General features: G+C 39.8%; 1 protein-coding gene across 7 annotated transcripts in view; it reads left to right on the forward strand.

The window, feature by feature from the left end:
* Window positions 1-25,540, forward strand: part of RCBTB1 (RCC1 and BTB domain containing protein 1) — a 52,904-nt gene that overhangs the window by 18,848 nt on the left and 8,516 nt on the right. For 2 of the 7 annotated variants that reach the window (XM_016143119.2, XM_036228563.1), the window contains exons 2-11: window positions 3,846-3,914; window positions 4,021-4,187; window positions 4,575-4,725; window positions 13,464-13,630; window positions 16,265-16,423; window positions 18,936-19,043; window positions 19,434-19,576; window positions 20,567-20,757; window positions 23,258-23,384; window positions 25,110-25,261. In XM_016143119.2, the coding sequence (XP_015998605.1) occupies window positions 4,062-4,187; window positions 4,575-4,725; window positions 13,464-13,630; window positions 16,265-16,423; window positions 18,936-19,043; window positions 19,434-19,576; window positions 20,567-20,757; window positions 23,258-23,384; window positions 25,110-25,261 (1,324 nt within the window). In that variant the 5' untranslated portion in view covers window positions 3,846-3,914; window positions 4,021-4,061. Of the gene's footprint in view, window positions 1-2,919; window positions 2,939-3,682; window positions 3,915-4,017; window positions 4,188-4,574; window positions 4,726-13,463; window positions 13,631-16,264; window positions 16,424-18,935; window positions 19,044-19,433; window positions 19,577-20,566; window positions 20,758-23,257; window positions 23,385-25,109; window positions 25,262-25,540 lie in introns of those variants that run through there. The other 5 variants (XM_036228562.1, XM_016143123.2, XM_016143121.2 and 2 more) reach the window with 5 other exon arrangements.

Genomic DNA, 25,540 nt, shown 5'->3' on the forward strand with positions numbered 1-25,540 from the left:
TTTTTTTTTCTGTTTTCTGTTTTAGTGTTCTTATCTCTCACCGAGATCATTGAACATCCTTATAGCTAGTGTTTTGAACTCTGCACTCATAGATTGCTTGTCTCTGTTGTTTAGTTATTTTTCTGGAGTTCTATTCTTTTATTTGGGACGTGTTTCTTTGTCTCATTTTGGCTGCCTCCCTGTGATTTTTTCTATGTGTGAGGTAGAGCTACTATGTCTCCCAGTGGCCTTATGTAGTAGGTGTCCTGTGGGGCCCACTTGCATAGTCTCCTTTGTCGCCTGAGCTGGGTGCTCCACATGTGTTCCTTGTGTTGAGCTTTGGTTGTTGTTTGCATGTCAGTGGGAGTGACTGACCGTCAGGCTGATCGGTTGTGAGGACTGGCTGTTATTATGGTGGAGGAGCTGTTATTGCAGGCTGACCACACAGAACAGGATTCACTTTAGCTGGGCTCTGGTGCCTGCCCTGTCTGCCCTATTCGTGTGTCATTTGTGGAGGCGGTTGAGTGGTGCTCTGGTGTGATCTAAAGCTGGCCACTAGGTGTGTTGGTTCTGGGACCTCTTAGGCGTAACTCCATTGCAGGCCGAGGTCCGCCACAGTCTGTGACTGTCTGGAGCCACTTGGTTTGAGCTACAAAGTGATCTGCAGATGATTGCTAGTGTCTGGCCTGGGGCTGCTTAGCAAGAGGTTCGTGGAACACTGAGGCCAAATGATGCTTGTCTGGGGTTTGAGAACCTTTGAGAGATTTGGGGACAGTTCATAGCATTATCCAGGATAGTCATTTTTATGGAAAAGCCAGTGGAAACAGCTTGGGCGGGCTCACAAGTTGGGTTGGGTGGAGTCTTCAGGAATTACCAGAGCAGAACAAACAGTGATGGAGACTGAGATATAGTATCCGCTTGCATCTGCGGCTGTGTGGGGGGAGGGTTCAACAAATGAACAGTGGATTCTGCCAGTACTTCTGTCTTGGAGAAAGCTGCCCCTCCAGCTGTCACCCTGAAGCCAGACAATTCAATTTCTCTTTGTATGTCTCTGGCTCCCTTTGAGCTGCTATCCCAGGTCTGGAACTCAGAGCAGGTGAGTCCATCAGTGAGGAAGTCCATTCATGGGCCCTTTAAGAGGAATACCTGGAACTCCAGGTGATCTCCATCTCACTTACCCACAATCTCCGTTAGTTTTCACAGCCAGAAGCTGTGGGGACTTCTCTTTCTGACACTGGAACCTAGGGCTGGGGAGCCTAGTGTGGAGTAAGGACCTCTCTCCCCTTGGGGAGAATCTTCTCAGCTGTAATAGCCCTCCCCATTTTTAACCACCACACATGGGTGTGGGATTAGTTCATCCTGCATCTCTGTCCCTCCTGCCAGTCTCATGTGGCTTCTGTATGTCCTCTGTTATAGGACTTTTCTTTAGCTAGACTTCAGAGATGATGGTTCTGTAGTTGTAATTTTGATGTGGTCATGAGAGGAGGCAAGCATAGAATTTAGCTACTGTGCCATCTTGACTGGACCAAGCAATGTGGCTTCTTTAAATCCTTAGTTATAGGTGTTCTGTTTAGCTAGTCTTCAGTTGGTTCTCCAGGGTGATTATTCTGTAATTTAGTTGTATTTTGATGTGGTTGTGGAGCGAGGTGAGCACATCTTTACTGGAATTCACTTTATGATGGACATAGGCTAATAACCACATGACATTCTCAATTGCACGTGGCCTGAGAAGTGCATTCTCCCATGCGCACATGCTGTCAGGGGCTCAGAAGCTAGTGGAATCAGGCCCGAGAAGCTGCTGCAATAACCCGTTTTCTCAAAGGAAAGCCAGATATCCTTGCTTGAATCCTTAATATCTCTTTGCCTTTTTCCTTGTCTATAAAGTGATGATTAAATAAATTAACAAGTGTCAAATATTTAGAACAGTGCTTGACACATAATGCTCAAGAAGTGCTATTTGTTATTGTTGCTTTTATTGTGATTATTTCTAAAATGATGCCCAACTTCATTCATCATAAGAGAAATTCAAGTTTAAACAAAACTGAGACACCATAATATACTGTGTGGTAAGGGTGTGGGTAAACAGGTGCTGCCATACATTGATGGTTGTTTTATGTATTGGTACTACTTACTTCGGTAGAGGACAATTTAAAAAAGCGATTAAAGGTGAAATTGTTATTGGATTCTGACCAATTCTATTTCTAAGAATTTAAGAAATTTATGTAAACAGTAATTGCAGTATGGTTCATGTTACAAAAGACTGCAAGTGACTTAAAACACATCTTGGTGAAAATAGGTACATTGTTAAATGGATGTAATAGAATGCCCTCTAGTACCATTGAAAATAAATGAAGTAGGTCCACATGTTCTAATATAGAATGATTTCCAAGATGTGCTGTGTGGAGAAAAGCTTCCATACACACATATATAATGCAGTTATCTCTGGAAGGAATTAAAACAACTACTAGAGTGGTAGCTTTTGAGGAGAGGGTCTGGAAGAGAGGGCATGGATATTTACCTTCCTATACTCTTTTGTACCATTTGAAACAAAAATTTTTTAACATGTTTATGTATTAGTTTTTACCCTTCCCCAAATCTTTTACCTGTTCCCACCAACACACACACACACACACACACACACACCCATGCACGCACAATTTTCAGAACATTTAAATGTCATTCCTGGATTCTGGTTATGCGGTAACAGGGAACTGCCTGTCCTGATGGTGTTAAAGCTCACTGAATCTGTGGTGTGATACTTGGGGCATAACGGGCACCTGATCCTTGTCATCCAAGTTAGTACTGATAGGAAAAATCTCCCTAGGTGGTGGAAACTGAGGCCTTGGCTAAGTATGCTCTGTGGCTCACTTTCTAGATGCTGTCATGGGTGCTGGAGCCAGAAAAAGACCTTGGTCTTGAGCCTTCCTCTCTCAGCTATTTTTACAGGTCTGAGAAGAGGGTGAGTAGGAAGGAACTTCAAGAGTTCTGTACTTCATTAGGAAGCCCTGGTTGTGTTTATCAACTGTTTGATTCTATTTAGTTTTCAGAGGTGAAAGCCAGAATGGGAATTAAGTTGGCACAATAAGGAAGCTCCCTGGAATTTCTAGAAATACTTTTTAACCCTAGAAGAATTGGAGCCATGACCAGGAATATTTGTGTAAAACTCCTTAGATCAAGTTTAGAATTGTATGGAAATTCATACGTCTTCCTACATTTTTAAGGGGGGCCATTTAAGCTAAATGCTATTTGCATGAAGGCTCTAGTCATCAGATTTAACATCAGGATTAGGGTGATTGCCTTATCCTGTTCATATGATAGCTTTTCCCACTGCGAAATGAAATCTGGTCCGTATACATGTGGGAAATGTCATATAAATTAGGACCAGAATATAATTTATTTTGTGGTTTCACCTAGTAAATCTTAGGCTGGTGCTTAATTTTTTACTACGCTAGACTATCTGCGGGGTGTCCCATTCCCATCCTTAAACAGCGGCTTGGTGTGACAGTGATTTTCTACAAGGGGTGCGGGGTCTTTTAGTGCATTCTGGCAGTGGCGGTAGGAGAGTGGGACGGTAGAGATAATGATTCTGATTTTTGTAACTCCCTCCCTTCCTTCCTCCTTCCCTCCCTCCCTCCCTCAAATAGAGAATTAACTATCTTAGACGAACTAGCATTATAACTTTTAACTTTATTTCAATACTCAGGGGGAAAAAATACCTGACGAGAGACCCTGGTTTCATCGTTTGCATGTCCTCTCTCCATTATCTGCTGTCTGCTTGCACATAAGCATATATGTAACACATAAGCACTGACTTCTAAGTGTACAAGACCGACAACTGGTTCTAGCAGATTTTCCTCCCATTACAGGAGAAGGCCCAAGTCTGATGGTGGAGGAAGGATTAAACACATTCCTAAGGAAAGTGAGCATTAACCAAGGTGGGTAGTTTATTCAGGAATTACCATTCATTTCCTTTTATTAAGTGTCTTTTCTTTAATGGGTATTTAATTTTTTTCTTGGAATCCTTTCTGTTTGTTACAGCAGAGATGCCAACTTATCTCTAGGACTTGCTTGAAGCCAGAGTCATGGTAGATGTAGGAAAGTGGCCGATCTTCACTTTGCTCTCACCTCAAGAAATTGCATCCATTCGGAAAGCATGTGTCTTTGGCACTTCAGCCAATGAAGCACTGTATGTTACTGACAATGACGAGGTAAGAATCAAAGTCCAGAGAGTTTAATTTTAGGACTTATTTTGGGATTGTGCTTTAAGAAGTATGCAGTTTGAAGACTGAGAAAATGTAAGGGATAAGAGAACCTGAACTTCAAGGAGACTGTGTCTTTGATATAATTTGTCTTTTCTTTCAGTTTCTTGATTCAATACCACTCCACCCCATACTCTTTGGGTTTGATGGTATAGCCAAATAAGCTAAAACTTAAGTAATGTCGGCAGGGGTTGAATTGTTCTTAACAGCCTTTTCAGTTTCTTCCTATAGACTGAGCTGTCAAACTGAACTGGAGTGTGTCTTATTTTCAGAGCGAATAAGGGGCTCTGTGTAATTTTAGGCCAAATGACTCAGGTCTTTGTATTTGTTCATCAGGTCTTTGTGTTTGGACTGAACTATAGTAACTGTCTAGGAACTGGAGATAGCCAGAGCACACTTGTACCCAAGAAGTTAGAAGCCTTATGTGGAAAGAAGATTAAAAGCCTTAGTTATGGGAGTGGACCACATGTTCTTCTCAGCACTGAAGGTAAAGATGGTGTAATTCCAGATTTTCAGTTCTTAGGAAATTGAGCAGTTAATTCTAAACTAAAGTAGAGCTGGATCAAATAATTAATGTCTAATGGTTTGTCTCTTAATTTCTGAAGGGTAAAAGTTTTACACTTCAGACTAACTCTAGAACAGCCATAGGATGACTTGCAAATTAAGCAAAGTTTGAGGCTACTTATTTAAAGTTGTGGAAGATTAGATATAGCAAATGAAGTTGTTCTTCCAACTTAATTTTTCAGTGAATTTGCAGTAACAAGGCAACTTTCAGGTTTTACTTGGTACATTTTTTTTAAACATAGAGAAAACTGGTCTTCCATTCTTTTGTAGCTCCTGAACCTTGAATTCAAGAAATCTTAGTTTATTCCTGTTGGTGCCATTTGGAAAGAATGGGGACAGATTTCTCTCCTTTTTCTCTCCGCCTCCCCGAGGTCACTAAAGAAGATTGTGCATTCATCTTTGACCGTTTATCTCTGCCATGGGCAACGAGAAATCTCTGAAAACGTTATTTGTAACCTAAGTTCTTCCCTTCATATTTTAGGCATGTTAGCTCTTGTTTTTGCTCTTTCTCTAGCAGAGGTCCTCAGCTTTTTCTTGGGTGATCCTGTGGAGTGGCGTTTGGGAGACAATTTGGTCCCCTGCCTTTCATTCTCCAGACTAGGAGCTTCCTTGGATGTTGCTTTAGGTCTTAGTATTGAGCTTTGGCTTTTCAATTGTTTTTAACTCCTACATGAGTCCACTCTAAGTTATCTGTGTCTTTCTGAAGCTGTGAGATCCAGAGATCCTGAGCGTGATTGTCTAGTAAGAGTCTAACTGGCATTGAGCATAATGAGGTGATTATGTCACTTTGGCATTGTATAATCATGCCTTTTGGCATCACACTGGTTCTTTCAAGCAGTTAAAGCTTTGCCAACTGGTTCAACTTGTCATCCATTGTGACCTAATGATTTAATTTTTTCCTGACACATATCAACTTTAACTGGTGATTGATTTCTCACCATAAATTACTGAGGCAGTTTTTTAGAGCAAACATATATATTCAAATATTTGGTTTTCTTCAAAGTGATGACCTTAGGAAATAATAACTCTTCTTTTGGAAATGTTGAGTGTTACAATTAAGATATAAATATAAACAAACAAAATAAAATATAACTTTTTTTGTTTTTAATTCAATTTTTATCATGTAGTATACATGGTATCATACATTAAACACGCTGTGCATATTTATGTATCAATATATGTAAATACATATATTCATGTGGATCATATGTTTTACAATCACACAGTTGTAAAACAACTTAAAACTTTAAATTTTCAAGTAGTTTATGGCTTTTAGTAAAAAAACTTCTGTCTTCCCTCTCCTGTCTTAGAAACTCTTCTTCAGAAGGAACCACTTTTAATTTTTTCAGTTATTATCCTTTGACTTTTTATAATGGCAGATAGAATTTAGCTCTTTCCCCTACTTTCCCTCCCTTTATCCTTTCAATATAGTGATACCACCATTTTGCTGACATCAGTATTCAGCGTTTACATTATTAGGACTCATAAATATTATTTATAGCTGAGCCATCTCCTTTCTTGTACAACTGTTTGTTTTCCTGGGGTTCCTTTACTTACTTTTCTATACATCTGTCATTAACACATGCCCAAACTCGTTTGCAGTATTGCTTCTCAGTACAACTGAGCATATCAAGTCATCTCTGGAGCCCTCTGTCCCACTACTGCAACCTGGACTGGTTACTCTAGTCCTGCTGTTCAGCCATCAGCCTTGAACCTTATTTCACCATCATCTTTGGAAGTCCCCTCACCTTTGTTCTCTCTGGATCCCCTATTCTTTGTGTCCTATAATCCTTCTTGGCTTATACCTTAATTTTGTTGAAACACATTCTCTAGTAGCTTCCCAAGGAAAGGGGCATGAGAGAAATGTTTGAGACCCTGTCTTAAAATGTCTTTATTTTACTCTTGCAATTGATCTGTAGTTCGGGGGGACTTAGAATTGCTAACTAGGTATCATATTTCCTCAGAATTTTGAAGTCATTGTACCTTTCAAGTTTCAAGGGTAGCTGGTGCCATTCTGACTTTCGCTATTTTGCATCTTATTGATTTTCCCTCTTTAAGGGCCTTTTTTTTTTTTTTTTTTTTGAGTGTTCTGAAATAACCATAGTTATGTACTCTGGTTGGTGTGGGTAATTTTTATTTTATTGGTCATTCTATTAGCTTTTCAATCTGGAAATTCCTTCATTTCTAGAAATTTTTCATATAATATTTCATGGATAATTTCCCTTCTTTGTTTTCTCTAGTCTCTTCTTTCTGGAATCTTTTTTAGAAGTCAGAAATTCTACTTTCTGGGAAATTTCTTCAGCTTATCATACAACCTTTGTGTCAAATTTTAACATTTCTATTGTTACAGTTCTACATTCTCTAAATCAGTGGTCCCTAACCTCTTTGGCACTAGAGACCAGTGCTCATATGAGAATCTAATGCCTGATGATCTGAGATGGAGCTGAGGTGGTGATGCTAGTGCTGGGGAGCGGCTGCAAATACAGATGAAGCTTTGCTCGCTTGCCTGCCCTCACTTGCTGCTGTGTGGCCCAGTTCCTAACAGGCCACGGACTAGGCCTGGGGCTTGGAGATCCCTGCTCTAAATGTTCTTTTCTAGAGCCTCCTATTCTTGTTTCATGAATTCAATATCTTATCTTTGACGCTGTTTTAATTATAGGTATTTAAAAATTATTTTCTGTTCTCTGCATTGTTTCTTTTTTTCTCCCAAATTTCTTGTTTCTTTTTGTTTTGGTTTCTAACTTTTTATTTTAACCTTTGGTGTTTTATTTTTATTTTTTGATTTGAAACTTCTTTAATTATGCAAGTGATACATGATTACATTTTCATAAAAGATTTTAGCACAATATAGAACCATATTGGGTAAAATATGAAAGACCCCAAAGGTAATGCATAGTAAATAGCTTCAAATTTATCTTTACAGTTCTTTTACTATGAATTTTGTTATCTATGTTGCATATTATTAAAATAGAAAACCTAGGATCTTCCCATCAAACTTTTAAAAACATTTTTATTTTTCAATTATTGTTGGCATACAATATTATAGTAGTTTAAGGCGTACAACATAGTGATTAGACATCTATATATTTCACGAAGTGATCACCCCAATAAATCTAGTACCCATCTGACACTACATAGTTATTACAATATTATTGACTATATTCCTTATGCTGTCCTTTACACCTCCATGACTGTTTTGTAACTACCATTTTGTACTTCTTAATCCTTTTCCTCCTTTTCACTTAAACCCCCTTCCATCTGATACCTCTCAAAATGTTCTCTGTATCTGTGAGTTTTTCTGTTTTGTTGTTGTTGTTGTTTATTTTGTTCTTTAGTTCTAAACATATGTGAAATCATATGGCATTTGTCTTTTTCTATCTGACTTACCCTACTCAGCACGACACCTTGTAGGTGCATCATGAAATATTTTTTTCCATCCCTTCACTTTTAGTCTGTGTGTGTCTTTTAATCTGAAGTGGGTCTCTTGTAGGCAGCCTATATAAGGGCCTTGCTGTCTTATCTATTCAGCCACCCTATCTTTTGACTGGAACATTTCTTTTTCATTGTAACTACTTATTGATAGATATGTACTTATTGCCATTTTTCATTTATATTTTTGATATATATATTTTTTCTTCCTCTTAAAGAAGTCCCTCCAACATTTCCTGTAATACTGTCTTGGTGATGATGAACTCCTTTTTCTGGTCTAGGAAGCTCTTTATCTGTCCTTAGATTCTAAGTGGTAGTTTTTCTGGGTAGAGTAATCTTGGCTGTGGGTCCCAGCTTATCTTCACTTTGAAAGTTTTGTGCCATACCCTTTTGGCCTACAAAATTTCTGTTGAGAAATTGTCCGACAGTCTTATGGGAGCTCCCTTGTAGGTAACTAATTGCTTTTCTCTTGCTGCTTTTAAGATTCTCTTTGTATTCAAACTTTGGCATTTTAATTATGATGTGTCTTGGTGTGGGTCTCTTTGGGTTCATCTTATTTGGTACTCTCTGTATTTCCTGGGCTTGGACGTCTATTTCCTTCACCAGGTTAGGGAAGTTATCAGTCATTATTTCTTGAAATAGGTTTTCAATTTCTTGCTCGCTCTCTCTCTCTCCTCTCCTCTGGAACCTCTGTGATGCGAACATTGTTATACTTGATGTCATCCCAGAGACTCCATAAGCTACCTTCATTTTTTTGGATTCTTTTTTCTTATTGTCATTCTGATTGGGTGTCCTCCACTACCATCCCCTGTATTGGTGATTTGATCCTCCATTTCAACCACTCTGTTGATTCCCTCTAATATACTATTCATCTCAGATACCATATTCTTCATTTCTGACTGGTTCCCTGTTATGTTTTCTATCTCCATTTTTGTGTTTTCTATCTCTTTGTTAAAGTTCTGAGTTCATTCACTCTTTGAGTTCCTCGAGCATCCTTATAACTAGTGTTTTGAACTCTGCATCTGGTAGATTGCTGGTCTCCATTTCGGTGAATTCTTTTTCTGGAGCATTGTTCTGTTTTAAAGAACATTAAAGTGTGGGATGTGTTTCTTTGTCTCCCCATTTTGGCTGTCTTTATATGTTTGTTTCTATGTATTAGGTACGTAGTCTCCTGGTCTTAGTAGAGTGGCTTTATGTTGTAGGTGTCCTGTGGAGTCCAGTGGCACAGTCTTCCCTGATCACCTGAGCAAGGTGCTCAAAGGTATGTCCCTTTTGGGGGTTGAGTGTGATCTCATGTTGTAATGGAGCCTTGGTTGCTGTTTGCACTTTGATGGGAAGGATTGACCCTTGGGCTGATTGGTCTTGAGGACTGATCTGCCTGCAGATCCTACAGAGCAGGATTCACTTTAGCAGGGCTCTGTTACCGGCCCAGGCTGCCCGTCAGGTGTGTCCTCCTCAGATGCAGCCCTAGGTGGTACTGCATCTCCATTGCTGGTCAAAGTAGGCCATTGGGTGCGTGGGCCCACGGGCCTCCTGCGAGAGGCCCAGCTGTAGGCCAGGTTCAGCTACAGCCTGTATACCTCTGGGGCCACCTGATAAGAGTCACCAAGCAATCTGCAGATGGCTGCCACCCACGCTGTGCTAAGATGAGAGGATAAGCCAGAAACCAAGGCCCGTAGGTGCTAGTGCAGGGCTTGAGGCTGCTCAACAAGAGATACTGGGCACTCTGAGGCCAGGTGCTTCTTAAATGGGTTTGTGAGCCTTTGAGAGATTTTGGGAAAGTCCTCAGCCTGAGCTGAGCCAGGCCATTTGTGTGGAATAAATCACTGGAGGCAGCTTGGGTGGTCCTGCAAGTTGAGAGAGGTGGAGTTTCAGGGAATCACGTTGGCAGGACGACCTGCGTTATCCAGGTTGGTTGAGGTTGGTTGAGACTCAGGTGGGGATGGCTGCGTGCATCTGCATGGTGTGTGGGTAAGGGCTCAAGCAAGGAACAATGGATGCTGCCAGCACTTCTGTCTGGGAGAAAGCCGCCTCTCCAGTCCTGACCTTGAAGCCCGAGAGCTCAGCACCTCCCTGTATGTCCCTGGCACTCCCCAAGCAGCTGCCCCAGCACTGGAGCTCAGAGCGAGTGAGTCCGTCAGGAGGACATCTGGGACTGGGCCCTTTAGGAGGAACGTTTGTGACTCCCACTGCCCTCTGTCTCACTCAGCTGCAACCTCTGCTGGTTTTCACAGCCAAGGGCTGTGGAAACTTCTCTCCCTGGCACTGGAACCCTGGGCTGGGGAGCCCAGTGTGGGGCTGGGACCCCTCACTCCTAAGGAATGGAAGGAGGCTCTCCAGCCAATCTAACCCTCCTGATTCTCGACCACCACATGTGGTTGTGGGACCTGCCATTTTGCATCTCTGGCCCTCCTACCGTCCTCTTATGTATGTCCCCAGTCATAGGACTTCTGTTCAGCCAGACTTCAGGCAACTCCGAGTTATGGTTGCTCTTTAGAGTCCTTGTAATTTTGGTGTGGTCGTGAGAGGAGGTGTTCAGGGCATCTAGCTTCTATGCCATCTTGGCCGATTTTTCAGATTTCTAACTTTTAAGTAAAAAGTATTAAAAGTTTGATGATCCTTGGACACTTGTTCATAGGTAAGAGCCAGGTGATAATATACCTATTGAAATTCTGTGTCCGTGGGTGGGATTTGCCAAATACTGAGTTTCACTTTAGGGAGATAATAATTGTTTATTCGGGATGTTCCCCACGTTAGTGTATGAATTTCTGTAGGGTGGAATCCTCCAGTTTCCTTATCTGGAATGTGTTTTGTTTTGTTTCGTTTTTGCCAGCTCTGGATGCTGAGCAAAGGAAGGGCAGGGATCTTAGTATTCAGTCTATGGACTTCCAATTCTCTTTTTCTCACAGTGCCTCATAGCTGCTTTCAGGGCCTCTCCAGATTATTTTCTCTGAGCTTGTCTTATTTTCTTTGTTGCATAATGTTGGGGAAGGGAGGGAAGCAGGTTTGGGTAAGGGAAAAGTTGGGCTGCTGTGCCATTACTATTAGAAATTCACATCAAGTTAAACGCTCTATGTCTCTTTCCTTTTTCCAGGCTTGGAGAAGGGTAGTTAGTTGCCTGACTCCATATGAAGAGGATGAGGATTTAAGGTCTAATTGCTTCTCTTTTTAGTTGTACCCTGCCGTTGCATCTCCCATGGTCTCCGGTCCCTCTAATTTCTGGGCCTTCCTAAGATTTCAGAGCTGGAACTGGCTGCCCCTTTTGCTGATGGAGCCGTCACCTTCTTTGGCCTGCTTGCTATGTTACTTACGACATCCATAGCTTTCCAGCTCCCAAAATTTTGTTGACATCTCTCCTGTTTTATTTTCTTCTCTGTTCTTGTCCTTGAGTGTTTCTGCCCCTTTTCCTCCTCTTTACCATCATTTCGGTAGGATTTGGGGGTGTGAATGAAGATTAAGAACATCCGTTCTATTCTTCGTGCTTTGCTGGCCTGCGTGGTATTTTCTAAAGCGTGTTTTAGGAATATCTGCATTAATGCTGTGCTCCACCTGGTGACTACTCTGAAGAGCAGTATTCATGTGGTGTTATTCCTTCACTTACAGACCTATATTTGTGAATTTTTATTCCTTTATTTTTTGTCTGTGAAGCAATGTTAAAATAGGTTGCTTATAAAATTATTTTTTTCTGGTTGCTTCTCCAACCCAGTGTCCAGTTTGTGAAGGCTAAACTGAGTTTCCTCGAAGATCAGAAATTCATAGGACGCTTCTTTGCTTTACTTGTGCTCTCTCCCTTCCCCACTCCCCACTCTCCCTTCTAGCCTGGTATTGTTTCACTATCGTATCACTGGGTAATTTTGCCCATCTCTTCATCCTCAAGTAATCCTAAGGTTTTATGCTTGGTCTGTTAGAGACAGTGTGGCAAAGGGACTCTGGTGTCCAGTTGAACTAGATTGACTTTGAAAGCTTCCCCAGGAATTGGGACTAAGAGCCATCTTGTGAAGGAGTTCACTTTTTCTATGCTTCATCAAGTAAAAAGGAAAAAAAGATGTATGTATACTATTGTACAAATAGCAAAATAATGTATTAACAAGGTAAAATTGCAAAGGGCAAATCTGGAGAGGATTTATGGTACACTGTGAGCATCTGGGGAGGGAGTCCTTAACCCTGAGAGGCATCTGGTGACAGCACAGCATTCACTAGGTCTCTGCCATGCACTGCTCAGGTCCATGTCTTCTTATCTTTGGAGTGTAGCTGCTCCAGGTCTCAGGTGGACCTCTTTTCCTAGGAAAAACTTATAAGAAGATCTTTAATGGGATATATTACACCCTCTGCATTGTAGCTGGTCTGCTGGCCACAACTAGTACTCATCCCCGTTTTCCCCTAGAACCCCTTCTAGATTCCCTTCGCATTTGGCTAGCACCTGGCTTGGGTGGCTTACTTGACTGTGACCCAGACTCTCACCCATGAGGGGTATGAGCATCTGACCATGCTTTACTCTGGCCAGGGCTGCTGCACATTTCTGTTTACCATCAGTCACTATTGGGCAAGTGTCACCTGGGTGCCAAGCCATCTTGTCATTGGTCTCTCCAGCAGGCAGCTTTTGGATGTTTCAGTGTATTATAGGACCAGTGAGCACTGCTGCTCCTCTTTTGCTATAAAGTGGGTTCCATGATCTGTTTTGTGGGATCCTATATCAGTGGATTAAATACTCTATAAGCCCTCAGATAGGCATGCTCTAGGCTTAGGAAACCCCATATCCAGATTACATGTTGATTCCTGTCAATATGGATAGCTGTTTCTAGGCTGGAATAGGTCCATTTGGAGTCATCTTGCTACAAAATAGCTAGTTGGTCTCCTTGACAGGTGGTGCTGTATCGAGGGCTCTGCACTGGTTTTGTTGCTGGTGTGGTGGGCATTCAGCAATAGTAGTAGGTAGATCAGCCTTGGTAGTAGGTCTGATTTTTGTATATAGAAGCCAGCTTCTGACCACAAAGCTGATCTTCTTTCTATGTTAGAACCAAGTCCTTTTTTTTTTTTTTTAATGGTTTTGCATCTGTCCTGTTTTCTCATCCATCCCTCTTTTCCCCTCCTCTCATAAGTGGTTATAGGGAGGAAGGGCAGTGTGAAAGAAATTAAGCTTGGAAAACAGGTTGTGCAAAGTCTGGGGAAGAAAATACAGGGGTTGCCATTTCTTCTTGGAGCTGATTCTCTGTGTGTGGCCATCTTGTATAGATGGAGTTGTTTACGCCTGGGGCCACAATGGATATAGCCAGCTTGGGAATGGGACAACCAACCAAGGCATTGCTCCCATCCAAGTCTGTACTAATCTCTTGATCAAGCAAGTGGTTGAAGTAGCTTGTGGCTCACATCATTCAATGGCTCTGGCAGCTGATGGAGAGGTAAGTGCCTTGCTTTCATTCTTTATTTTTAAACTGTGGTAAAATACACATAATATTTACCATCTTAACATTTTTAAGTGTACAGTTAAGTGACGTTAAGTTCATCTGCATTGTTGTGTTATCATCATCACCATTCATCCACAGAACTCTTCTCATCTTGTAAACCTGAAACTCTGTACCCATTAAACATTAACTCTCCTCTTCCCCCAGCCCCCGGCAGTCACCATTCTACATTTGTGTCTATGAATTTGATGACTCTAGGTACCTCTAATGAGTGGAATCATACAGTATTTGTCCTTTTGTAACTGCCTTATTTCACTCAGCATAATGTCTTCAAGGTTTATCCATGTGGTAGTATGTGTCAGAATTTCCTTCCTTTCTAAGGTTGACGAATACTCCATTGTATGTATAAACCACATTTTTTTATTCATTTATATGTCAGTGGATATTGGGGTTGATTTTACCTTTTGACGGTTGTGAAAGTACCTGGCTTTTAAAACAAAAATAACAACCATATTGTACTGAGTACAATGTGAACATAGTAGCCCTGTGTGCATAGCTAAAAACATTGTGGGAACACACTCTTTCTCTAACACAACCTCTATTATGTGATGAGGACCGCTGTTTTGATGATAGTAAACTTCAGTCTTAAGACAGTTGAGTCCCGTGCTGTTTTCTAAGACTACAGATTAGACGTGCTTGGAAGTGTTCTGTAGTTTTTTTTTAATGACCTTATCCCTTAAGATGTATTTTGTTTTTCAGTAAATATAGTGATGTCATAGAAAGTAACTTTACCAACATTCCAGTAGTATTGTACCACTTATTTATTTAGCCCACAAGTTTTATGCTTACCTTAAAAGTTACTAATCCTATTGATTTTACCTCCTAATCTTTTCTATCAATTTTTCCTCTCCGTCTCCATAACTGTAGGTCAGGCCTTGTCATCTGCATGGATTATTGTCATGATCTTTTTCATTCCATAGCTTTTAAATTGGTCTACCTAGCCAATATTACTTCTTCACCTTCTGTGATTTCCGAAACACAAATCAGATTATTTCGTTCTCTGTTTAAAGTTCTTCAGTAGTGTTAGAGTGATTTTACTAAACAGTCCGGATTATGGATGAAGACACCAACGAAGCTCAGGGAGATCAAGATTTCATGGCTGGGATGTGCTGGAGCCATCCCATAAGGGCTAGCATGCAGGCCTTATGCCCCAGAATCCAGTTTCCTTGTCTGTTTCTTGGTTAATGGAACTGTTGTCCCTATTTTTTAAAGAAAAGGTAGCTGCATTGCAAGGGAACTAGGGATATTTGAGAAGTGCCAGAAGAATGTTGGAATTATAACTTGCTAATTTGTATAGTTGAGAGTTCTGGTAATTTTCACCTTAAGTATATGTTACTGTGGATAATAGTGCTAAACATTTGCATTATTATACCAGATATTCCTGTGAACCCACTTTCAGGTAAGTGTTGCAGGTTATTCCTTTTGTACCTTTGAAATGAACCCGTAGCACATATTCTTTCAAGACACCCATAGTGGGCTTTACTGAGGTTGCCTTGGGCAGCATTAGACATGTGAATTTAGATGGAAAGTTATGGCAGAGGAAAGAAGGGATTGTGGAAGCCAGAACTCAGCCTGTGTAAGGACCACTTCCTGTAGGCAAGTGAAGGCGGGTGGGAGGGGTCCTTAGAAGTTCTCCTAGTGTTGAAGTTATTTCTCTATTGCCAATATTCCCTCTTTCCTAATTCTTCTCTCGTCACATTCCCATTTGATAGAATCAGTTGGTAATTAACTTGAAGTGATTTTTTTGGTTGTTTCTCATCTTTGCTACTAGATTTTAACTAACTTAGAGATCTGTTTGTGTCTTTCTCCATTAGCTATCTGGTTTTCAGGTTTAGCAGATCACAAACCCAAAGTAATAAGCAGGATGCAGTTGAGGAGGAGAGCTGCCTGGAGCTGACGGCAAATGAGAACTCAGACACAATAGTGCCAAGAGTAGCCTAACAACCTGTTGTCATTTCTGTGGGGATAAATGTCTCCTCAGTGTCTGTGAGCATTAATGTGTTATGAACTGGAACTGTGATTGATCATTATAATCACGATGGTCCCGAGTCATTAGGAAAGGTTACATAATGTCCGGTATTGGTGACTAGTGAGACAGGGAAAAGCATAGTACGCTTTCAAAAAGTTCCTATGAATAAAAGATTATTTGTAGCCAAGGAGTTAAGCAAATTTTTCATATCCCTGATACTTATATGGCATATACTTCATTTTCTATTGATGCCAGATTTAGAACCTTATGTAGCTGCCATCATTATAGAGGTAAATACAGCATAGTGGTTAAGAGCACATGCTTGGGTTTGAATTCCACATCCACTGCTCACTAACTGTGGAACCCCAAGCAAGTCACTTGACCTCTCTGTTTCCATTTCTATATGTAAAATGGTGACAATAGTATCTACCCCAGGGTCACTTTGTAGAATTATTATGAAGATTAAATAGGTTAGTGCATATAAAGCACATTGTAAGCACTCGGTCAAGTGGGCTTATTTTTATTTTATGATTATTATTGTAGTTAGAGGTAGAATTTTCACCCTTACCGTTAATTTCTTTTTTCTTCTATGTCTTGTGTAGGTATTTGCTTGGGGCTATAACAACTGTGGCCAGGTGGGATCAGGATCGACAGCAAATCAACCAACTCCTCGGAAAGTTACAAACTGTTTACATATTAAGAGGGTAGTAGGCATCGCCTGTGGTCAGACCTCGTCCATGGCTGTTCTGGACAATGGTGAGGTGAGCTCTGCCTGCACTCCCCTTTCTCATCCCACCTCCTCTCTCAGTGAAATGTCTTTTTTTTTTTTTCATAAGGTGCATGTATTAGGTCATGGAAGGAAGTGCACTCTTGTTTCGACAGCTCTATTGATACCGACTGAGGAGTAACCAGAGGATGTTTGCTCCTCAGTACAAGTTTTTAAATTCCAAGATTTATCTGTAGGTAAAAATTCTGATGTGTCTAAATTTCTTTTTTTCGCAAGATCCAAGTACCTTAATGCTTACAGGTATCTGTTTGTTTGTGATTTAATGTAATTGATTAAAGAATTTAATATACATTATTCTTCCAATGGAAAAAATCAACCGTGCACTCTTGAAAGTTAGCCGATGAGGTTCATGAGTGGTCAGTGACTTCACTGGGCACAATGTCTCTGTGGAACCACCTGCCCACGTCTGGAATGTTTGCTCGCAGGAAGAAGCAACTTGCAAAAGCAGAATTGTTTGTTCTGATAGTTGTTAGCTATTTAAATAAGCCTCTTACCACCTATGCAAGTCTTAGTATACAAAAATTACCCGGACTTGATCTTTGGACATAGCCATATGGAATCATGTATTAGGGTGCTAGAGTGCTCTAGAATTTACTGAATGCTCACCTATGTCAACTTGTTTTTTGAATCAATCCTGATATCCTGGGTGACTTCAGAATTCCTTGGGGTAGTTTTATAACCTTCTCCATTCCTGTTACTTCCCTTTTATTTTTAAAAATAAATTTTATTAAAAATTATTATTATATGGTTGTTTTAACTAAGGAAAACAAATGAAACATACAAAGTAAAAAGTGAATACCTTTTCTCCATTCTTCCCCCCCCCCCCATTCTTGTTAGGAGCTTGCTTTATATTGTTTTGGGCTTTCTTCTTTAAAAAGTTATATATAGATAAATATAATTACCTTTTTTAAAATGGGATTATTATACCTACTGCTTTTCTCTGCTATTTAACATTCCTGCTTAACAACATGTGTTTACCTGAATCTATTTTCAAACCATTCGTAGCTGCTTTTCATATACTAATGGTGGCTTAGTTTTCCTTGCGTGGGTGACCCATATCCAGAGCTCTACAATAGACATTTCAATTGTTTCTAATTTTTTGCTGTTTTAAACAATGTTGCATTGATTTTCTGTGTTATTGTTTGTGTGTATCTTTGTACACATACATAGGCAAGTATTTGTATAGAATAAGTTCCCATAAATAGGATTCCTGGGACAGGGTGTATGCAATTAAAATTTTAATGTCTATTGCCAAATTTTAACCTGTTACACTTCTGACATGGAAAATGCTTCCTACTGTCTCTTGCTAGTACCTGAAAGTCCATGTCCCTTTTTCCCCTCTGTCACATTGTCCTGAAAAGCCCCGGCTGATGCCTGTTTGCCCTGCATTGCCGTGAGGCGTGGTGCCACCACACGTCTCAGGTTTCTAATTTGAGCTAGACTTTTTGTCTGTTTCTTGTCTGTACTTTTTCCTGTGTCCCTCACTGGCTATTCTAAACCTTTAACACTCCTGCCAAACCGATGTCCAGCCTGCTGCTTCCGCTGGTGACCCCCCTCTCACTCCAGATATCTCAGGGATCACCACATTCTCTCACGTTGCCCTCTTTAACCTCTTTCCTATCCATTCCCTTTCTTTTGGCCCCGCCGTCACTGCCTAGTTTTGGACCTTCATCAGAGCTCACCTAGTTGCTTATGAGAGATCAGTTTATCTCCTGAATGGCCTTCCCACCTCTAGTCTTACACACTCCACTCACCCTTCCTGTTGCAGCCAGGGTGAGCTTTCCAAAGTGAAAATTTAAGCATGTTAATCTCTGTTTTGAAATATTTCTGTGAAAGACCCATTGAAGCATTCCATTTTCCCTGGTCCATTTATCCCCTTTTCACTGACCTTTCCTTCTAGTCTTTTCTCCTAGCACTATCCCAGATGAGTCCAGCCAGGCCCACCTGCCTCCAACACATTCTGTGTCCTCTACCTGGAATGCCTTGGCCCTCATCTATCCTTCAGCCCTGTTCACATCTCCATTTTATGAAAAGTCTTTCCTCAGCCTTCTTCCTATAGTCAAATCCTTGCTTCTCCCTGCTCCAGTAGTGCCTCAATGATATCACTATTATGCACTTGACACCTAGCTGCAGAAAATTTGCATATGTTCATCTCTCCTGTTAAACTGTGACCAAAGACATATTCCTAGTTCATTTCACAATGTCCTGACATACAGTAGATGCTTAATCATCGTTAACAACCTCAGCTGCCTTCTATATAAAACAAGAATTAATACTTGTCCAGGGCTATCCAACTGATGCCAAATTCTGTCATTCGCTCCCTCCCCTACAATGTCGTCTATTTGGGGATCAGTGCAGGGTCACACAAAGTAGAATATGGGTGTCGAAAGTAAAAAAACCAACCAAACAAAAAAACTGTACCTGATTGGTTTATTCCTTCCTACTAGCAGTTTTAAAAGGCCATTTTCTCCCTTTCTCTTTCTAAGGTGTACGGCTGGGGTTACAATGGCAATGGTCAGCTGGGCTTGGGAAACAATGGCAATCAGCTGACCCCTGTGAGAGTGGCGGCTTTGCACAGCGTGTGTGTGAACCAGGTACGTGTGGTAGACTCTCAGCTGCTGATCCCTGTCTGGCTTCCCTGCTCTGACCTGGAGGAATGTTGGGGATTTACTCTTCAATAAATTTTTTCAAATGCCCTGTGCCTTCATCTTCCACATTTAATATTATATCCTCCCTAAATTATGATGATGCGAAGGAACACCAAGGTGGTACCACATCAGTCTTGACAAGTAAAAAAAGTAATTGGAAAAATTCAGTAGTCTCGGGTTTAGGCTTTTCTAATGCTTTTATAATGTTCCAGAGAATGATAGTCCACACATGATGATGAATTGGCATTTGCAGAAGCTGGCTGTAATCTTTAAGTAGATGTTTTCCCTATCCTTCCTGTTTTCCTGTTTATGGTGACCATTTAAATTTACTTGCAGATTGTCTGCGGCTATGCACACACTCTAGCACTAACAGATGAGGGCTTGCTCTATGCCTGGGGAGCTAACACGTATGGGCAGCTGGGAACTGGCAATAAAAATAACCTGCTAAGCCCAGCACTCATCATGGTGGAGAAAGAAAGGTAACTCGGCTGTACACTGTCTTGGGATTGTGTGTGCATTGCGGACTTGGGACTTGTGTGTGCTGGAGCTGTTGTGTTTGGCTTTGTAACTCTTCTGTTCATTAACACTCTCATTTTGAATTAAGAGTTTGAGTACCAACCAGAATAAATGTGAAGCTGATATGATTCTTATGCAGCTTTCTAAAATAACTTCCTGTGATTGATAATCATTAATCCATCTTGGTATAATTCCTATAGACTTCTTATTGCCTGTTTAGTAGGGAAGTAAAATAGAGTATATCACCTTGTTGAAGTACAAACTTTCCCTTTGAGCCAACTAAAACAACTTTTAAATAAATAAAATCTGCCCTTGAAAGAACATTATCATCTGTTTAAATATTGATTTGATTTGATGTGTGTTACTAGAATAGATACTTAATGTTTCTTCAGCCAAATTGTGACTTCTAATTCTGGGACCCGGCCTAAGCAAACTGAGAAATGTCAGTTTGGCTTCATGTCCATTTGGCTTGGGATCCTCAGAGTCCATGGCCCCTAGACCAGTGCTTATCAGCTGGACGAGTGGTCCTGAGCTCTGGTAAGAGATGAGAGAAAAGTTGTATTTGTAAGGAAACGGTATGTTGAAGACAGTTTCCCCGCTACCCCCCCCCCCCCACCATCTAAGCCCCCAGGACTATCAGGACATTTTTTCAGAGTCCACTTTGCTCATTTACTTTGGTTTCTAGTCCCTTTTTACAGGTTTCCTCAACAGTATATATTATTTATCCTCATTGAGAATGGAGTTAGGATAAGAAGTGGGGCATCCAGGAAGGGACAAACACAGTGCTCTTGTTCCATTCTTTTGATTTTGTCTGTATGACTTGATTGCTAATGTCCCTTGATCTTGAGCTATTTTTCAAAGCGTTACAAGCATGAACGTTTTATTTACCTTGTGTGATGTGCTGTGGGCTTCTGTGATGTAGAAGTGGCATGCATTTTTCTTAACTTTTTCAGGATAGTAGAGATCGCAGCCTGCCACTCTGCCCACACATCTGCCGCCAAGACCCAGGGCGGGCACGTGTACATGTGGGGCCAGTGCCGGGGCCAGTCGGTGATCCTGCCTCACCTCACCCACTTCTCCTGCACCGATGATGTGTTTGCCTGCTTTGCCACGCCCGCCGTCTCGTGGCGCCTCCTCTCTGTGGGTAAGAAGGCTCAGGGCTGCTCCCACCCAGGACCATTGGTCCTGTCAACTGACCCATTTTCCTGAATATTTGCTGGTCGTGGGCTCTTTTAGGTTCTAGAATGTTTTATTCTCCATTAACTTTAATATCTTTCCCCAAATTAGATTTGTATAATATAACTTAATATGTTATGAAACATTATGTGTGAATTTGTTATTTTCTCCTCTTTAGCACTTTCATTTTAATTGAGGTGAAATTCACACTTATAAAATCAGCCATTTAAAAGTGTACAATTCGGAAGTATTTAGTACATTTACAGTGTTTTGCAACCACCATTTATATCAAGTTCTCAAACATTTTCATCACCCTGAAGGATGTTAAAGCAGTCACGCCCCATTCTCCCTTCTCCACAGCCAGTGGCCAGTTTGCTTTCGTTTTCTTTGGATTATCTATTCTGGATATTTTACATAAGTGGAATTATACAGTATGCAACCTCTTGTGTCTGGCTTCTTTTACTTAATGTGTTTGCAACCTCCTGATGTGTGAGTCAGTACTGCATTCCTTTCTATGGCTGAATAATATTCCATCGTATGTAAATACTACATTTCATTTATCCATTTATCTGTTGAGGGGCATTTGGTTGGTTTCCACCTTTTGACTATTGTGAATAGTGCTGTTAAGAGCATTCATGTACAAATATTTGTTTGAGTAACCTGTTCTTAAGTCTTTTGTTGTTATACTAAATTTATTACGTAATTCAATAAAATATGACCCCAACATGAACTTAAAAAAAAGTAAAGAACTCGTCATTTTTAAGATGATGTGTTAACCCCACTTTCTCTCTTTCTTTCAACCAATCTCAAATACTTTTATTTTAGTCATCAAAACAAAGATATTATAAAGGATAGTGGAATTCAAAGTGACCTTTGGTTATATAATCTGTTCCTTTTCCGAATATTGTCTTCTTTAAGAGTTCATTATTGATCGAAAGTATTAAGATGTTATAAAGCCAAGTAGCCACTAACAGAGATTTTAATCTTTTTCTTTTATTTCTTATTCATTTCTGCTTTTTTACCAGTGTCTTTCTTCTAAGCTGTTCTTTTATTTATATGAACAGGGCATAATTGGGTCATGATACTCTGTGTTTGAACAATAATATCCAAGGGATTTGGGTTGCTTAGCAGTTGATACTGGAGGCTAGCCTTGTAATACCTGTCATGCTAGGTTTGTCAGACAGCTGGAGCAGTCCTCTCATCAGGTGACCAGACTTTATGGTCTCACGGTCAAGAACATATTTAGGAAGACTTAAGCTGCTCAACTTAAAGTGAAGCAAATCTTATATTTCTAGGTTCTTTAACTATAATAATTTTTTATAGTGAATGTTGCGATTAGAAAAAATTTAGTTCCCAAAATGGGACTACTGGGCCGTAGCCACACACATGTATCATGCACAGCCAAAGCACTCTATCCACATCTTCTGATTCCCACATACTACTTAATACGACATTCCCCAGCTTCTCCCACCTTAAAGTCTTAATCCTGAAAAGGCATCCTTTTCAAGACAAGTGTCCTAACATTTTTTAATGTTAAGTTTGGAAAAATGTGGTCATTGGATATATCTCCAAAATGGCTTCTCTCCCTTTCATCCATTAAAAGCCAGAAGTGTTATTTTCTTCTCAATTTATGATCTCAGCTGAGTGTTAGGAAGAAAGTCAGATGGTGAATTCATACCTCAGAAGAATATTTCTTCTCCAAAAGGAGGTATTATACTTGTTGCTAGAAACCAAGAGGAGAAAAAGATTATTTCAACTAGATGCAGAAGTTGAGACACTGATAAGAAGCTGTTTTTTAGATGAGTAGGATAGCGATCACGGCTCCTGGACTTTTTGCCCATTGTAATTATGTCTTTTAATTCACTGGTAATACAGGTCACAGGTCAGGGAAGGCTTGATTTTTTGAGATTGTCGACCTTTCCTCCAGAGCCAAGAGAGCTCTGCATTGTGTGGGTGTTATGGGGCTATAGATTTCTCTACGTGAAAATAGGCTGCTTAGCAACACCACTTAAGTGGTGAGTTTGTTTCTTGAGACTCCTTGAGTAGAATATACTTAACCTCTTACAACTACCCCAAAGCAGGGCAAAGGTGTTCTTAGTGTTCCTATAAAGGAAAATCAGTCAGTTCATAGCCCTGGAAGAGAACCACTCAAGTTTTGAGCAAGTAGTTACATAACTTTTTCTTTTTCTTTTTTTTTTTTTAAAAATACATATTTCTAATGTTTAGCTTAGTATGTAAGATTGGTATTTGGCTTTTTCAAATATGTATTTTTTGGTGGTGTATAGGTTCACAATACTTATTTTAGTACTGTGAAGCATGAAGTATTTTAATACAAGTAAAGCATGAACTCTTTTGAAAAAAATTTCATGGAATTATCTATAATGCTAATGATTATCTTTTTTAAGTCTTTCACATCTTGAGTATGTTTCCTGAGCTTTCTGTATTAATAATGTGTTTGTTGCCTTCAGAGCATGAAGACTTTTTAACAGTTTCAGAGTCACTGAAGAAAGAATTTGACAGTCCAGAAACAGCCGACCTAAAGTTTCGAATTGATGGGAAATATATCCATGTCCATAAAGCTGTTTTGAAAATCAGGTATTTTTTGCATAAACTTTGAAACATCAATAATTTTACTTTCTTTTTTCCAATATCTGTTTCTTTGTTACTCCATATGATGGGGACTGATAAGAAATAGACTTGGCAGTAGAGAGAAAAGGCACAACTTGACATTTTTGCAGATAGTATCACTCCACTCATTATTGAAGAGTTTTGTACATACATGTGAATATGCAGGTACACACATGTGCCTTTTCGAAGAAACATAATGTAGTAGTATAAGTATTTGTCTATATTGTTTGTAAATGAAAGATCCTGTGAATTTTATTTCCACCAAAAAAATGTGTGTGAATGGTCAAAAACGATGAAAGATTGTCAGGGGAAAGTGTGTATATGCCCTCTTTTACTCTTAATTAAAGATTCTTTTTCCCTAAGCAGCAAACTCCTATAGTGAGGAATGCTGGACTTCTGGCCTGAGGGACATCTAATTCCCAATTAAAGAAATATTCTTTAGCTACATGCAGGAGTTCTTTGTATAAATGGAGAGAACTTTGTATTTATTAATAATTGTTTGGACCGTTGCTCACTAAAGCATTACAGAGAAAGAGGTACAGAAAATCAGACCATTGAGAATTAAAGTGACAATTTACAAGTCTTTTTGGAAATTTAGTAAAAACCTGTTCACACAATAACATGTTTAAGGGAACGGAAACATCCTATGCCATTCGTTACTTAAGGAAGTAAGTATCTGCACCAAAGCATTAATCAGAAGATGGACTGGAAATGTTTCTGTCCGTGAACCTGTGGGCAACCAGTCTATTCCTTTCATGTGTAGTTTTCTAAGCCATTTTACCTACTGTTCCTTGCTTAGAAAACCATTTCTTTTTACTTCTCAGATGAAGTAATTCCTTAGGTAAGTGAAGCCATCCTATTAGTATTCTGAATGGATTTTGAAAATATTTTGTTTATATGCTATTTCATTTTTAAAAGATTTGGAAAGATGATTTTTTAAAACTATAAAGTATATTATACTTTAAGAAAATCTAATATTTGAAAATCAGTTCCTCACACAGGTGGATTTGTATGTGTTAATATACAAAAAGGCCCATTTAGGTTTATTGAAATATGTACTATCCAATTTTTATAAACAAACTGATAACAGGCTTGGGAGGAGAGGAACAGGAGTAAGGCAAAGCAAAGAAACAAAATAGGACTGATGGCCATTTTGAAGATGAGTCAGAAAAGAAGGAAAATTGTCATGTAAGGTAATGAAACAATAATCAGCTTACCCACAGTCCAATTAACATTTGAAATGGATTTAAGAACATATGCTGTTTACATGAAACATAACACAAATAAATCATTTAAATGAATTTATAATGATAAGCTTGAACTCTTATTTTTGAATTTCCTTTAATTTCATTGTTTAAAATGCATTTCTGTGCATCTCTTAAAAATAAGTGAGCAAAAAAATCCGGATCTGAATGGGACGATCAGCTAGAAACTGCAGTACTGCAGAGGTGCTAGGCACTCCTAGCCTCTGCGAGTGGGTCTTAATGTTTCATAGGAGGTGCTCATCAAAAATGGAAGTGTACATGAAAGACAAATATAAAAATCCTTGCACCTGGAATCTTTTTGGCGTGCTAGCTACAGATTCATGATCCTGGTGTGTGCAGGCCCAAATGCAGTAGTGAAGGATACCTGTAGTATTTGTTTACCTGATTCCGTCAACTGAATTAGGTATCTTTTGCTCTTCTGTTTTAGGTGTGAGCACTTTCGATCCATGTTTCAATCTTATTGGAATGAGGACATGAAAGAAGTGATAGAAATAGACCAGTTTTCTTACCCAGTGTATCGTGCCTTTCTCCAGTACCTCTACACAGATGCAGTTGACCTGCCACCTGAAGATGCTATAGGTACCTCAGCTACACTGGGACTGGCGAGGTCACATGGTCAGAAATATATCTCATCTTCTTACAGTATTGAAATATAAAGTTTCAGGTTTATTGACTTTTATATAGTTTTTTAAAAAATATTTGAAGCAAATACATTTGAAATAGTATTGTGTAGTTATTATGGACACAATTTCTGACAGTGGACTTATTTTTTTAATGCCGAAGTATAATTTGATGATGGATTAAGCATATTGTTTTGGAAACGAAATGGGGGCGGGGAGAATTTCATTTTTTCCCTTC

Source organism: Rousettus aegyptiacus, unplaced genomic scaffold (genome assembly GCF_014176215.1).
Source record: "Rousettus aegyptiacus isolate mRouAeg1 unplaced genomic scaffold, mRouAeg1.p scaffold_m13_p_11, whole genome shotgun sequence".
NCBI classification, from domain to species: Eukaryota; Metazoa; Chordata; class Mammalia; order Chiroptera; family Pteropodidae; genus Rousettus; species Rousettus aegyptiacus.